General features: G+C 40.9%; 1 protein-coding gene across 8 annotated transcripts in view; it reads right to left on the bottom strand.

The window, feature by feature from the left end:
- The window catches only part of Atp9b (ATPase phospholipid transporting 9B (putative)), a 189670-nt gene that overhangs the window by 54940 nt on the left and 118768 nt on the right, over window positions 1-15962 (bottom strand). For all 8 annotated transcript variants that reach the window (XR_004768406.1, XR_003482992.2, XR_003482993.2 and 5 more), the window contains 2 exons: window positions 14102-14262; window positions 4136-4278 (listed from right to left, as the gene is read on the bottom strand). Coding sequence is in view for 5 of the 8 variants with exons in the window: in XM_035440311.1 (XP_035296202.1) it covers window positions 4136-4278; window positions 14102-14262 (304 nt within the window). In the remaining 3 variants the exon portion in view is untranslated. The remainder of the gene's footprint in view (window positions 1-4135; window positions 4279-14101; window positions 14263-15962) is intronic.

Below are 15962 nucleotides of genomic sequence, written 5' to 3'. Positions count from 1 at the left end.
TGAGGGGTGATGGCAGAACATCTAAAGACACTGTCTGTTGCCACAGCAATGCTCCAGCTACTTTTTGCTTTTGTCTATGTGACTATTTTTCTGCAGAATTATATATTCAAAACTTCGTCATGTTCTCTAAAATCTTTTGGATTTGTTATTATCTAATCCCAAACACTAAGACTGCTTGCATCCAAGAAGCACTGTTTAGCTTTAAAAACAACACCAAGAGAAGGCAGATTTGGGTTTCAGGATCTTACCCTGATGAACTAAAGTTTCACAGTGGAAAATGGGCAGCTATAATTAAGAATCTCACCCTTGAAGCAAAGGTGTTCATACCAGGCTGGTGAAACCCACAGAAACAGCTGACCCGAACAAGGGAAAACTCTTGGTCCCCAGACTGAACCAGCATGGGACTGATCCAGACCCCCTGAATGTGGGTGTCAGTAAGGAGACCTTGGAAATCTATGGGGCCTATTGTAGTAGATCAGTACTTATCACTACCATAGGAATGGACTTTAGGAGCCCACATGCAGGGATACTCCCTGAGCTTAGACACAAGGGGGTTGGCCTAGGCCCTATCCCAAAGAATATGACAGACTTTGAAGACCCCCCTCTGGAAGGCCTCACCCTCCCTGGGGAGCAGAAAGGGTATGGGATGGGTAGGGCATTAGTTGGGGGGGCAGGGGAGGAGGGGAGGGAGAGGGGCCTGGGATTGACATGTAAAATAATTTTCTTTCTAATAAAAAAAGGGGGGTAAAGAAACAACAACAACAGAAAAAAGAATCTCATCCTTGTTTTTTTTTTTTTTTGTTTGTTTGTTCGTTTTTTTTTTCTTTCAAAAAGGAAACCAGCATTTTAGGGAGGACTAATGTCACAAAACATTTACATATTAACAACGGCAGGCAGCCAAAGACAGATATTCAAAGTGCTGCTTCTGGGAGTGACTAGGACAACTCAGGCCAGCACCCTGCTTATCAACACTACTGCTGGCTCCATGCCCAAAGCACCTCTGGGCCTACACATGTAGCATGAGCCTCCCAGTGCCCACCCTACAGAGGCTCTGACACCTGCACTCCTGACCCAGCCAATCTCTCCAAACTCCTTCTGACTTCCACTCAGGGTCTGGTGCCACTGGTGGTGGTCAAGCGAACTTTGAAAGACAAACAGGGAGAAAGCTCTTAAGGGAAGAAGAAGACACGGTGCATTCTCCTAGGAAACACCAACCAAATGAGAAGCTTCCCTTCAACGCATGAGGTCAGAGGAAAGGCTGGCACGGAAGAGCAAACTGGCCAACCCTACACCGGGCAGGCCCAACACTGCTGAGCAGGAGGCCTCTGCCTTGCACTGAGCTCAGGCATACTCTGCCTAAGTGTAAGCCTCTGGAAATGAGAAAGGTCAAACGCTGCAGAAAATACATTCTCCAACCTCAGGAATTCTTAACCTTTGACCCTTTCCTTGCTTTTCAACACAAGCTAGAAATTAATGATTTTAACTTTATGTCATTGAACATTATTCTTTAAATTTTTCTGGTTTTGTTATTTGTAAACACAATAGATTTTTCTATATTGGATTTGCTAAAATGACCTACCAATGCTAATATTAATCTATAAATTCATTAGATTTTCTATGTGTGTCTGCCCCCTCCCCTCCACCAGACCCCTATTTTTTGGTAGTACCAGGGACTTTACCTAGGGTCTTCTACATGCTGGCCGAGCCCTCCACACTGAGCTCCAGCTCCAGCCATGTTTTACTTTTTCTTCTAAGGCAGGATATTACTAAGATGCTTTGTACTTACTCTGTAGTCCAGGAAGACCTTGGATTTGCAGTTCCTCCTTCCTTAGCACCCACCCCTCTACCAAGCAGCTAGGATTACATCCTTTCTTAACCTTTGACCCTTTCCTTGCTTTTCAACACAAGCTAGAAATTCAAGTATGATACTGTGCTATCTTTTTGTTCCTCCTAGTTTTGGGGAAAAGCTTTAAATAGCCCACTGGTAAGTGTTTAATGCTTACTATATATGGTAAGATTATATGCTGGGAGTACCCTTTTCTAGAATAAAAACAGTCCATCCTCACCTCTGGTTTGTTAATGAACTTCGTATATATAGGTCCTGAATTGCAATTCATCAAATTCTTTACTGAATGGGTGGTGGTGGTGGTGGTGGTGGTGGGGTCCCTGGGTTTTTGGTTTTTATGGTAATGCTGTAATTTATAGAGTTCTGAATTTAAACAAGCCTTGCAGCTGAGCACACCTATCTAGAGCTTTCCATATTATATTTTTGTTGATTACAGGGCTTCAAACAGCAAAAATTAAGGGTATTTCAATGCATTCAAGTTTTATTATGAGCTTTCCTTCTTAAATCATAGACAATGACTTATCACAAACGTCTCAAACCTGTTACGCTTTATCTATTATTGCATGCTTCATTGTGGCTTTCTCCTTAACTTGTGCAACTGAACTCTCTTAAGGACTAAACATTTTCCTGAAGGTTCTCCCAGGCTTTCTGTGTTCTTTTGCTCATACCATTGCTTTGATATGACTCTAGCGCTTCTGGCTTTAGTGGCTCTATCAGCAAGACTAGACAGCTCATAGCAATGGGGTAATTTTACCCTGTAGTCCCCCATCCTTTACTCTGACAGACTGGATTCTGAACAAAGGCAGCCTGTGAACCCTGAACAGCAGTGCACACAAGGTTCAGTGACTTATCCTTGTACCTGCCTGCCCAAGCAGATGGACTATGCAGGACCGCCTCTCCAGGGCTCTGGGATGGAGGCTGCTTCTTCCCTCTGTGTGGCTCATCCTAGGAGCCATCTTGAGTTTCAGTGTGCTTAGTAGTGACTGCCTTGCTTCAGATCTTTTCAGTTTTAAAATGCTCCACATTTTTGCTAGCATTGCCATAGATTGGAGTCTTCTGTAAACTTCCTGTCAGCTCACTGGAATTAGGAATGGAAACTCCTAATCCATTTCCTCAGTCTAGTTTCTTGAAGCAGAACCCTCTATGGTCCTGAGTGAGTCACCTGCACTTACCACCACCATCCTTTCTTGATTTTTCTCCACTGCACTGAAATCCAAATAAATATCCCCAAGCTGGACCCTGAGTTACACTAAAATTCCAGATTCCCCATGGGAGCTGACATCTGTAGAATACTGAATTCATATTTATCAGATGTTTAGTTATATTTCTCAGCAATGTCACTTTTCACACACACCCATCCAGTCCTTAGGTTCATATCCACATGCTTGATAAATGGATGTTATTATGAATGGGAGCTTCACTTTCCACTTACACCTAAACAGGCTGTTCTGAGTATTTTAACCTTCAATCTGCCATATTGCTGATTTAATATTTTAATTAGTTATCAGTTGACCACCTTTGTTGTCACATCTGTAAATATGTGTTCTTTCCTGGTTATACACCTACTTCTAACCTTTCCTAGTTATGTACCTACTTCTATTTCTTACCCTTTTTCAAATGGAAATCATTTTATAACAATAACAATGTTAAAATATGTTGTCAGTGTATCTGTACTATTTATAGTTCAATTATAAACTGACACTAAGCAAAGGTGATGTTGAACTATATTTGACGCCTATTTTATTTGATTAAGCTATGTATGTTGTTTTTACTTCCAGTTCACTAACACTAGAAATCTAAATCATTATCTTTTATTGGTACATTATAAATTTATCAAGAATTCTTTAATAGAAAAAAACACAAAATAAGGACAAAATAAAAATGGAGCTACAGAATGGGCTAAATAGGTGTGATAATCTGTGCAGGAGGTTGCTATTGTTAAAACACTGCACTTACACAACTTCTCACAACTCAAGGGTCACACAATGAACAAATATGTCTGCTCTTAAGCCACTACAGATGCATGTAACAGCAGTGAGAAAAAATATGTGAGATTCTATCACATTCAAAATGCAAAAATAAGTCACGTAAAGCTGTAGCAAAGTTACATCTCACTAACTGTGACGACAGAGAAGGTAGGAGGGAATGGAGACTCAATCATACAAACAGTTTTCAAAGGTGGAATATAGAGAACTATACAATCAGTACTCAATTAGGACACATATGTATAAAACAGAATAGCTCTGATGCTATGTGGTCCACTGAAAGACAAAGACAACTGGACAGTACCTGTTTTGTCTGTCAGTAAGTACACCAGGCGTCCAAGTTCCTCGGGTATCGTGCTGGTCCGAACAACTGTACCAGGAATATTCTCATCTTTCATAATCATCCATCCATATGCTGCTTTGCCCATGTCCAAGTTTACTCGCAGACTGCCAAGTAAAACCACCATGATGGTCAGTGCTTCCAGAGCTACACAGCATGTCCACACCCAATGCATTTACATACATACTTAAATTTATGTAGAAATAAATAACACTGGATTTCAGATTTTAAAATAAATGACTTGTGCATATTTAAGTAAACAAATGCTTTTATACTTTAGATAATGTTTCAGGTAATAGCTGAGAGGATAATTCCTTTCACATGAGTTACAGTATGAGCGACAAGAGAAGCCAGCAACTGGTTCTAAATATCCTATTAACACACAGAGCACTGTGGGTGTAAGGAGGGAAATACATATGCTCAGAGAAATCAAGCAAGGGTTACTTCTCAGAAAATATGTGAAATGGGTCTTGAGGCATCTGGAATGAGCAATTTGCTTCTCAGTGATTTTTAAAATATTACATTTTTTGTATTACATATTTTAAGTCTCTATATAATAGACTGTAATAGATGGTCTCTGGGAGTTTTCCAGGCTTTATTAAAGGATGGCTACATAAGAACACATCTTAGGAAATAGTCTCAGCACACCTACTATGTGCCAACTCAAACATGTTCATCTCTCCCTAATTAAACTGTGGAAACTCAGTAGACAAGACTGCGTAAACCATGGGGATGAAACTGCTATTCATCAACCATTTATGACCTATCAGCATGGTAATTCATATGGTTCAACCTATTAATACATTTTTGAAAAACAATATTCAGGAGGTAAATGCATAAGTTAAGAAGCATATATTCAGCAGAGCTTCATTAATCTATCTGTATGGTTCACACATTAAAAATCATCCGAATGACATGAACTGGAAGGAAAACCGTTCATTGGCATTACTTGTGCGTCTCTTTCCAGCCTGCACCTCTCATCTTTTGGCTATTTATATCCTTGTTAAAAGAGTGAAGCAAACTAATAGACGGCAACAGTCGTGAAGTGGGAAGGATTGTAACTGGCACTCTGGGAAGGCCCAGCGGCCCAGGGCAGGTCTACCACTGTGAGGGACATTTGTGTCAACGATGTGAAATCACAATGACTTCCAGGTAGGTTCAGGATGGAGGGGGTGTTTGAAGAAGAAATGCAGAAACATTTCCCCTTAGGTTGAGAATGATTTGGGCTTTAAAGCAGACTCTTTATGAACAAGAGAGATAAAGACCACAGCCCCTGCTGAAATAAGACAGGCAGACATTGGGAGAGAACTGAATGGGTGAGGTGAGCCAGTAGTGGAAGACACACCCAAAACACATAGGGGAGATCGGACAGCTGTCTATAATTATTCATAACTCTGATCACTTGGTTCAGGAACCTGCACACTGGAAAAGCACGGTCATCACTTTTGGAAAATGTCCCCCTGCACTGGCTGTTGTTTTCTGTTCTCAGCCTAGAGTCTATCACCAGGCTCAGGATGTCAAGAACCAAAGAAGCTCACCAAGATTCTTCTGTGCATTGTTCTTTTCAAACCATGAACAATTTATGTTGTTGAAGATTACCAAGAGTACAGCAGTACATAGAATATTGTAAGTAATTACTCCTGGACCATTTTAGGTTGAATACAAACACCCCTCAAAGAACATTCAGAACAGTAGCTGCTAGGAGCAGAGAGGAGAATGAATACCTTTTAGGGTATAAAAAGGTGTAAGGAGCATAGAACATAAAATCATCACCCAAAATGACTTAGTAAAATGTCTCAAATAAGACAACATGTGGATTTCAGTTCCACATGTACCATGATTCATGCTGTGAATGTGTCAGGTGCTAAAGCAACAATTAACTCTTAGCACTAACCCTCTAAGGCACTCACACACTGTGGTAACTGAGTAACGACTGTCACTATACTGACTTTACTTAGTAATGCCCTGACTGTATAGACCTTTATCCAGGGAGGTGACAACTCTGTCATGCTCCATAATCTGTGAACCATATGATTACAAAAACATATTAGATGGCAGCCAATACCAGATGCATTGCAAATCCATTCTACTGCTGACTTAGCAGTCGTAACCCTGCTAGCCACAGACCTATTCCAGGTAGAAGGTAGCAATCTGTGTTCAAATGGTTCACTGAGCCAGGACACAATCACCACTTTTCCTCTCATACAGTATGAAAATACCTCAAATAAGTAGTCCTTCAGACCACTGCCAACAGAACATATATGAAAATGTTCATTTTTGCAATCATAGGAAATTTGAGGTGGATTTCAAGATGCCTTCATGACAGTTTATTTTTGTCCAAAGAGTCTAATCCTACAGCTACAAATACCTGAAGAAGAAACTCAGAGTCTAAATAAATTTCAAGTGCATTTTCCCCAAAATACACAATACAATTCCATTTAGGCCCCAGGATGCTTGCTATATTTAAGCTCTAATTTGTTACAATTAAGCCCCAGCACTGCCAGGTGAGCCCAGTCCCCAGCCCTCCTAAGAAACACACACAATTCTCCTTGGGGAACGAATCTACCTGAAATAATTCATGTGCTGATTTTAATCTGAACAAAAGAAAAGAGAAGCCATTTCATCAGAACTTTTACCAAATGTAATCAAAACCATTTCGTATGAGCCGAGGCTGAAAGAGACTGACGGTTATCTGAAATCTTTCCTGCATTTTTCATTCTGAGGATACACTGCAGACAGCATCAAACCCATGCACATAACACAGCAAACACTGTCATCTCAGGACCAGCTTAGTCCTTCCTGGGCTTTGGGTCAGCACTGCTGCCTGAGGGACTCTAACAGATGAATCAACATACCTGTGAGTGAAGAGGACAAGAGTCAGCAAGGCCACTTCCTCAGCTTCCTGCTCAAAGTGCTCCACCACTGAGCTACACCCACAGTCACTGGCTCTATCTCCAGTTTTAGTCAGGGTCTCTCTAAATGCCCTGGCTAGATTAGAATTTGTGTTATAGCTTAGGCAGGTCTTGAACTCTCTATCCTCCTGCCTCAGCCTCCTGAGTAGCTAAATTGTTAGAATTACAGCCCTATGCCACTAATCCCAGCTAAATGTGTAGTCCAAGTTTAGAATTTGAAATCCTGCATCACTGTTCGAAGCAATCTTCCTACTAGCAAACGCTAACACAGATCAACCTTTCTGCTTAATGTGTGTATTCTAATTAGCATGAACTTCTGCCAACTCATGGTCCTAAATTCTGGCAACTGTCTTCAACGCTCCAGGTGGAGGAAATCAGGCTAAAATGTTTGATGTACATTATAACTTGAATCAGTTTCTAATTTTAACATCCATTAGTTCTGTGATCTCTTACTAAAGGCAGACTTGATTCCAGTGGTCAATCAAGGTTTCAAATGAAAGTAGACCTTGGGTCAAGCAGGATGGTTCAGTGGGTAAAAGTCTTTGTAGTGCAACCCTGACAACTGAACTAGACTATAGAGCTATAGTAGCAAAAGCAGCTTGGTATTTGGCATAAAAACAGACAAGTGGACAAATGCAATCAAATTGGAGACCCTGACATGAATCCACACACCTATGAACACATAATTTTTGACAAAGAAGCTAAAATTATACAGTGGGGGGGGAAGCATCTACAACAAATGGTGCTGGCATAAATGGATGTTGATATGTAGAAGACTGCAGATAGAGCCATATACATCACCATGCACAAAACTCAAATCCAAATGGATCAAAGACCTTAACATAAATCCAGCTACACTGAACCTGATAGAAGAGAAAGTGGGAAATAACATTTGAACACATAGGCACAGGAGACCACTTCCTAATAGAACACCAGTAGCACAGATGCTGAGAGCAGCAATTAACAAATGGAACCTCCTGAAGCTGAGAAGCTTCTGTAAGGCAACGGACATGGCAAATAAGACAAAACCACAGCCTACAGAATGGGAAACCATCTTTACCAACTTCATATCTGACAGAGGGTTGATCTCCAAAATATATAAAGAGCTCAAGAAAATAGGCATCAAAACATCAAATAATCCAATTAAAAATGGGGTACAGATCTCAACAGAAGAAACTCAAATGACTAAAATACACCTAAGAAAATGCTAAAATAGAGGCAGGTGGATCTCCGTGAGTTCGAGACCAGCCTGGTCTACAAGTGCTAGTTCCAGGACAGCCTCCAAAGCCACAAAGAAACCCTGTCTTGAAACACCAAAAAAAAAAAAAAAAAAAAAAAAGAAAGAAAAAATGAAAATGCTAAAATAAATATCCTTAGCCATCAGGGAAATGCAAATCAAAAGGACCTTCCACCTGTTAGAATGGCAAAGATCAAAAGCTCTGGCGATGGCTTATGGTGGAGAGGAGGGTATGGATTGAGAGGGACACTCCTCCACTGCCATTCTCGGCATTTTGCTGAGAAGTCTCCCACATGTGCTGACTCGGTGACATAAGCAAAATGAAAGAGAAACTCTGTCTCCTGCCAACATCAAGCAGCCCTTGCAGTTCAGTGCTCCAAGAAAGACACTGCCTGCACAAGAGGTTCTAAGTGCGCCTCAGAAGGGATATAATTATCTCTTTGTCTACAGCACTTTTGCCTTTCTTGCTCATGGAAGCCTTATGCAGAAAAGCAAAAGTCTCTTTGACTCAGCACTGAGTAGTCAGGGTTTGAATTATCAATTAGAACATGGGGAATGTTAAACCATCTGGAGAGAACATACGTGGAACAGGGAAAACCTGACCCAAGATATCTCTCAGGTCCTACATGCGCTGCCATGCTGAGCAGTCCTGTTTCTTCATGTAAGGAAACCGGCACATATTGAAGGGGCATGTCCATTTTACAATCATAAAACAGAAGTTGTATCATGTAATACTTATCTTGGGATGACAGAAATGCTCTAATTAAATATGATCTCAAACCCCACAAAACAAACAAAAAAGATAGTGTAAATTTTATCAAGTAGCTTAAAATTATTCATTTTAAAATTATTTTAATACATTTATTTTTTAATAATGATATTAAAATCCTTAACTTTTATAAATTTTAAAGTTTTTTGATTCTTAGGACACAAAAAAAAGCCACTTTACTTCCTAGATTTGCATATTTTACAAAATAACATATATTTAAAAGGTCAAAAGCACATTTAAACTCTAAAATGAATGGTTATCCTAATTCTGTGGAAACTCAGCAACAGGAAAACAAGCTCGTTTTGATTAAAGATAAACTGCAATTCTCTAAATAAGCTGCCTGTGCTTTTGGCACTCTAGCTCTCATTCCTGCTGCTGCGTTGGTATGACTGCAGGTCTAGGTGTGCAGAACAAGGTAGTGTGCTGTGTTGCAGTGGGCATGCTTGTGGAAAGCTGAGGAGAGGTAAGGTTACATACAACACTGTCTACTTAGGCTATGCACACCTGGCTCAACATGCTAAACATGCTCACTGAAAAACCAGAGCATGAAAGAGTGTAGACAACATGGCGTTGTCATCATTTCTTTTAAAAGCAGAAACTAAAATAGGAGTATATGCTGGTACATGCATATTTGCATGTGCAAAGAAGCACTATGTACACATTCATATTAATATCTAACACGTGAAAGGGTAGGATGGATTGTGTGTGTGTGTGTGTATGTGTGTGATGCATGTGTGCTTGTGGGGTAAGGACCAACACTGAGTGTCTTCCTCTATTACTTTCTAGTCTTATTTTCAGAGACTGTGCTTCTCATTGAACATGGAATTTGTGGTTTTGGAAAGAAGGGCTGGCCAGTGAGACTGAGGGATCTTCCTTTCTCCACAGTCCAGTGCCATACCCAACTCAGTCCTCATGGTTAAGAAGCAAGCACTTAACCCGCTGGGTCATTTTCCCAGTTTTAAACACATAAAAGGTTTTATATAGTTATATGTAGTGATACTGTATTTATTTTCTTAGTAGATTATTTTTCATTTTCACTATAAATCCATGTAATTATTTAAATATAAAAACAACAGAAATCACTTTTAGTTCCAACAATCCTCCTAAGGCATAATTTTGTTAAAACAACTAGCTTTCTCTACTAAATGAATAAGAGAAATGGGGTAAGTACCTTTATGTTGTTATTTTCCTAACGATGGAGATAAAAGAAAACAGTCTGTAAATTACAGTCCAAATCCCACTAGAGGTGCTCCAGAACTGAGAATAAAAGCTCCTTTAGCCTTCCTTCCACTCAAACAGAAGTGTCTTGAATGGAACATGACAGCACATTACAGACAGATTGAAAAAAAAAAACAAAACAAAACAAAAAAACAACCCAAAGAAAGATCACAAGAAAGACAATCTTGAGAATCACCCCAAAAAGATGGGGAAACACCACATTGAACAGGGGAGAGCAGGTGCTCTGCACAACTGAGCATGAAGAAGACAGGCAGTGGGTAGTGCAAAACAGGCAGGCAGTAGCATCCTAGGCTTTCCCTTCCTCTGCTAGAACACTTCTTTGTCTTCTTTGGTGCTTGTCATCACCAGGGCACAGCTGGGTGGTCAGAAAGTGTCTTGGTTGGCTTTTTATTGCTGTGATTAAACACTGTTACCAAAAGCAACTTGAAGAAGAAAATGTTTATTCAGCTTACTTGTCCACATCACAATCCATCAATGAGAAAGTCAGGGCAGAAACTCAAGCAGGAACTTAGAGGTAGGCACTGCAGCAGAGTCCACAGACAAACACTGCTAACCAGCTCACTTAGCTTGTTTAATCATTCAAACCAGGACCCCAATTGAAGTTCCCCTTTCCTATGTGACCCTAGTTTGTGTCAAGTTGACAACAAAGTGACCAGCACAATGGGCAATAAGAAAAGAGGAAAGGACAGGAAGGGGCCAGAACATTGATTTCTTTGTGCATTTGTACTATCCAACTGAGCCTGCTGCATTGATTGCTGCCCTATGTCACATCCATAGCTGCTTCTCATTGTTTTAATTATAAATAGAAAAGGACATAAATAATAAAAATATTTTCAAATCTTATTTCAAACGTAATCACTAAGGATATCTGTAAATGTCACTGGCACTGCTCCAAGCCTACCCTTCTGTCTGTCCTGGATATGCAGGGTGACTCACTATTAGAACCTCCCACTCCCAGGATGCCATGGAGAAGAGCAGTTCAAGCCTCAGAGGTTGCCTGCAAGCCTTGAGTATGAATACAAACAGACAGATGCATAGAAGAGGCGGGCAAAATACAAGTAGAATGCCACTGTGTGTGCATTAGTTGGGACACATTTAACCATGAGACAGGTGGTGCTAGAATTCAAGTATTGCAAAGTCTTTGAATCATTTTAAAGAAAAGCAAAGATAGGGCTTTTTATATGTGCAGGGTAACACTTCTAGGGAAGCTACACAACAGAATACAAAGAATTACATGGATAGAAGGGGCTTTTTAAAAATTCAAAAGGGCACAAAAAATAGAGGTAGGACAAATAAAGTAAAAACAAGTGTTAAATGCAGACAAGTCATTTAACTGCACAAAGAGTAAAGATCACGAAGGACTGAAAAACAAAAATACCTAGCTACATACTACATCTAGAAATTTTTCATTTGATACAAAGGAAAAAAAAAAAACACAATTCTACGCCTGCCAACTTTTAATAGCATAGCCTAAAATACACAAATGAACCGTGGAAATTAATAAAAGTACAATCATGGTAAGAGATGTACTTAAAAAGTTAGGAGATTTCCTTTAACTGGAAGCCATCCATCTGTTGACATCTTTACAGTTCACTCTAGAGTTACAAATACTTCTAATCACACAGGGAACATTTGTAACTGACCACATCATGCAAACAGCAACACAAATTAATGTGATTAGAATCTGGAGGTAAGTGCAGAAGAAGCCCTAAGATGTTTTGCCATTAAGCTCAGATAAAAACAAATGTATAGTTTAACATAACTTAAGTGGTTATATCTCAAAGTGCCTACCAAGGAGTCTGGAAGTTGGTATCATTTTTCCTATAGAAAAAAGCCTGCCATTCTATTCCCTTAAAGTGGGTGCAGCTTTAGCCTCTGTCTGGGACCTGTGTAGCCTCGTCCAGGATTAGCTCTTCCTTCCAGAACTGGGCTCTATAGTATAGCTGGCCTAAGCCAGAGTTCCTGAGCAGTAACACACCCTTCTTTTTAACCTGAACAAGTGTGTTTTCTCTTTGGCTGATGTCTAGTTACAGTGGGTAACAATGTGCAATGGGAGATCCAAGTATACATAGAATGGAGGGGAAACAGACAGTGGGAAGAAGGACCCTAGGCAGGGTATGGCGGTGGACGGCGGAGAAGGAGGTGGATGACGGAGGAGGAGGAGGAGGAGGAGGAGGAGGAGGAGGAGGAGGAGGAGGAGGAGGATGGTACTGAGGCTGGAATCAATGCAAGCCATTGGTTGAAAGGGCACTAACTAAGAAATACTGGAAGGATTTGCACATGTGAATAAATTCTGTCATAACTGTTAAAACAGACAGGTGACATCACATTTACACTCTTGTTAGTTTCTTGCACTACCTAGTAGGACTTTGGGGACAAGGACCTATCCTTGAGCTCACTTATAGCATTCAATATGAGAATACATGGTATCTGCACTTTATACATAAGTAAATTCCCAAATCGGGCATGTCCAGGAGCCCTTGTTGCACACTGTGTCACCCAGCTCTGGCACTGGATACAAAGCTGGTTGTAAAAACAGTCTTTAGCCCTTATAGAGCTTACTGGAAGAGAGGTGTGTCAACAAAATAGACAGGCATCAGCACAGACCCACACAGAACTGCTGTCACTCACAGGACAGCAAGCACCTGTGACTGCGTGGTGGGACCTTTCTAAGTAAGGCCTGAGTGGTGTACTTAGGTGACGTATCAATTACAAGGGACTAACCTATGGGTACCTGGGTAGACAGCACAGCTAGGTGTAAGGAGCTTAATATGTAAACAGCCACAGGTTAATCTTGGAGAGGTGAAGGCAAGTTTGGTCTATGTATCAGGCAAGGCTTGGAGACAGAATTTGCTTGACAACAACGATATTCTAGTACATGCTTGTGCTTCCCAAGGCCAAAAGTTACAGAGCTTGCTGGCTTTGAGGCTGTGTCAGAAAGTGAGGAATGTCTGCATGAGCAGTCAATCAGGATTGCAATGGCAGTGGAATACAAGAGCCTTATTGCCTGTGACATTGTCACCTTCACTGACATTACAAATGATGGTTAGTCGAGATTCACAGCTCAAGTTTTATTCACATGAAAATCCTCAGTCTTTTTGTGTGAGTAAGCATATACACATAAACACACTTAGGGTTTCTTTTTAAAGATAAGATATTTTTTGTGACTGTTAATATTACAAATGAGTCTTTAAATAGGTACTGAATATTAACTGTTTACATACCAATGTCATTATACTGCTTATCATTTTGAAAAACAGTTCCTTTCAAAGAGTGCCTTAGTCAGCACTTTATCTATTTAAAGAATTGGTCAGAACCTCCTTTAAATAGCAGGGATCTGTTTACTTGGTTTTTGAAACAGCATCTTGCTATGCAGTCAGGCCTTGGCATCCTGACTCCAGCTAAGGATTACAGGCACACACCACTAGGTGTGGCTTTTAAATACAGGTAACTTTAAATGTCAACAATGCACACAGACCCTAGAGCACTGGGCATAAAATAGCAACCAGCAATTTGTAAAAAATTCCCTCCTTAGATTCATATTTATGTTTGAACAAAAGGTGTCTTTCAACTTGAAGACAGACAGCATTACTAAAAGCAGGAAAAGTGGCTCTCTCTAAAGTACTCGAGCAAAGCTACTCATGCCCCCAAACTGCACTTCTACAGATGACCGCTACATCCACTGGGTTCCTGGCCCCTTTCTCTACAGCTTTGACTAGATAACTTCTTTCAGCAAAATCATACATTATGTCTTCTTTTAATTTTAAACCTACCTTATGGGAATGATGTAGGAAAAGAGAAGGAGGAACCGAAAAAGATTCCGGTACCATGGACCTGCAAATCCCTGTAAGGTTACCATAACAATAGAAAGAACAACTAAAGCCAGAAATAACGCCTTTGTCAGCTGATTGAGTTCAAGGTCCAGCAAACCAACCTGAAAAAAAACAAAAACAGAAACAAAAAAAACCATAGCATTAATACATGGCTCAAGCTGCCCCATCCCTTGTATCCTGATCAGAATACATGAAAATGATGACTTGAGAAAATGGAAGATTTCAATAGTCTTTATAATAATGCAAAACAAAATATTTAATTTTCTCTTGACAAGCCTCTCATAGATTTAGGCAGAATTTTTGGAAATGTACTGTAACCTGTAATGCATTCTCAGGGAGAATCTGCTGGTAGAACAGTAGACAGAGCAGACAACTCGACCAGCACAGTCAGGTCTGCTGTGTGGGTGACAGGATGATTCCAATGATAATGACAAGATCAAGAGTTTCAAAAGCAGGGCATGGGTAGCCTTCTCCATGCCCAGCACTACATCAAAGCTACTCTGTGAGCAGAAACGGTCCATTTTCTGTGGCATGCCAGATCGGACAGGCACCCGTGTTGTCACTCTCAAATGTCTCTGCACACCTCCACTTAGTTCCAGAGTCTCCAAGTATAGGACAGTGTGTGTTATCCACCTTACTGAAGGTCTCTGAAAGAACTTACAAAGAAAGGCCAGGCATGGAGCTCATTTTAGGATCAGAACCTGCTTGACTAAAGCAAGTCCCACACTTCTGATTGCTGCAAAATGACAAACTATACTGAAATTCACCCTGTAGACTGATTACAAGCTGAGCACATAAATATAAGGAAAACTACACCCAAGAAAGTAGTTCATTATTCCTTGATTTTGGAAACAGGGAACACTGATACCCAAACAGTCCTGGCCGGCCCTAAAAGTAATGCAAATGTGGCTCTTCTGAAATGCGCCACACCAATTTCGAGCTCTGGAGATTTCTGTGGATAGCTTCTCCTTACATCACCCATAAAGACCAAGTGCAGCAGGGGGTGTGCACAGGGGAGGCATGCTCCTTGAGATGCTGGTTAATACAGAGAAGCTACAGTACGACAGGGGAGTGAAGGCACGTGGAAGCTGAGGATACTGGAACCTGTCACTCAGACAGGGACTCTATCTCCTGAGTGTATAATCTGGGCCAGTGGGCCTCCATTTTGTTATTGTAGAATGAGTAGCCATCAAAAGCTCCCTGACAGGACACCGGAAGAACGTGACATTGTGTGCAGCGTCCTGCAGCGCAACTCTGTAAATCCAGCAGGCGTGCCGTCTGCACTACCCTACATTCACCTTTCCATCAGCTACTCTTCAGATAACCTGCATGACTTTGAGGACTAGCCTGACAAAAAAAAAAAAAAAAAAAATTACTGTTTGAGAGGACCTTGCTCTATAGTCCTGGTTGACCTGGAACTCCCTATACAGACCAAGATGGCCTCTAACTCACATTGATCTTCCGCCTCTACCTCTCCAGTAAATAGGCATAAGCCATTGATCTGGACCCGCACCAAACTCTTCTATGACATGGAACTATCCATAGAGTAAAGGTAGCTGGAGGGGTTAGGTTACTGGGGTACACACACAATACTGGGTGAGGTCACAGCCTCTGCCTAATGTGGCCTGGTCACAGTGTGTAAAACTGACCTGGTTGCCCCTGACTCAGGCAGTGTGAATAGAAGACAAGTGCTACCAGGCTAAACAGCTCTCTGTCTGCCTCAACATCCCCTGAATCAGGCTCAGCTTTTTAAAAAAGAAAAGAAAATGGGAGAGGGAGTGGGGTGGCATGGTCCAGAGAG

Source organism: Cricetulus griseus, chromosome 2, assembly GCF_003668045.3.
Source record: "Cricetulus griseus strain 17A/GY chromosome 2, alternate assembly CriGri-PICRH-1.0, whole genome shotgun sequence".
NCBI lineage: Eukaryota > Metazoa > Chordata > Mammalia > Rodentia > Cricetidae > Cricetulus > Cricetulus griseus.
The sequence above is the reverse complement of the archived record's forward strand: the minus strand, read 5'-3'. Positions and strand labels throughout refer to the sequence as shown.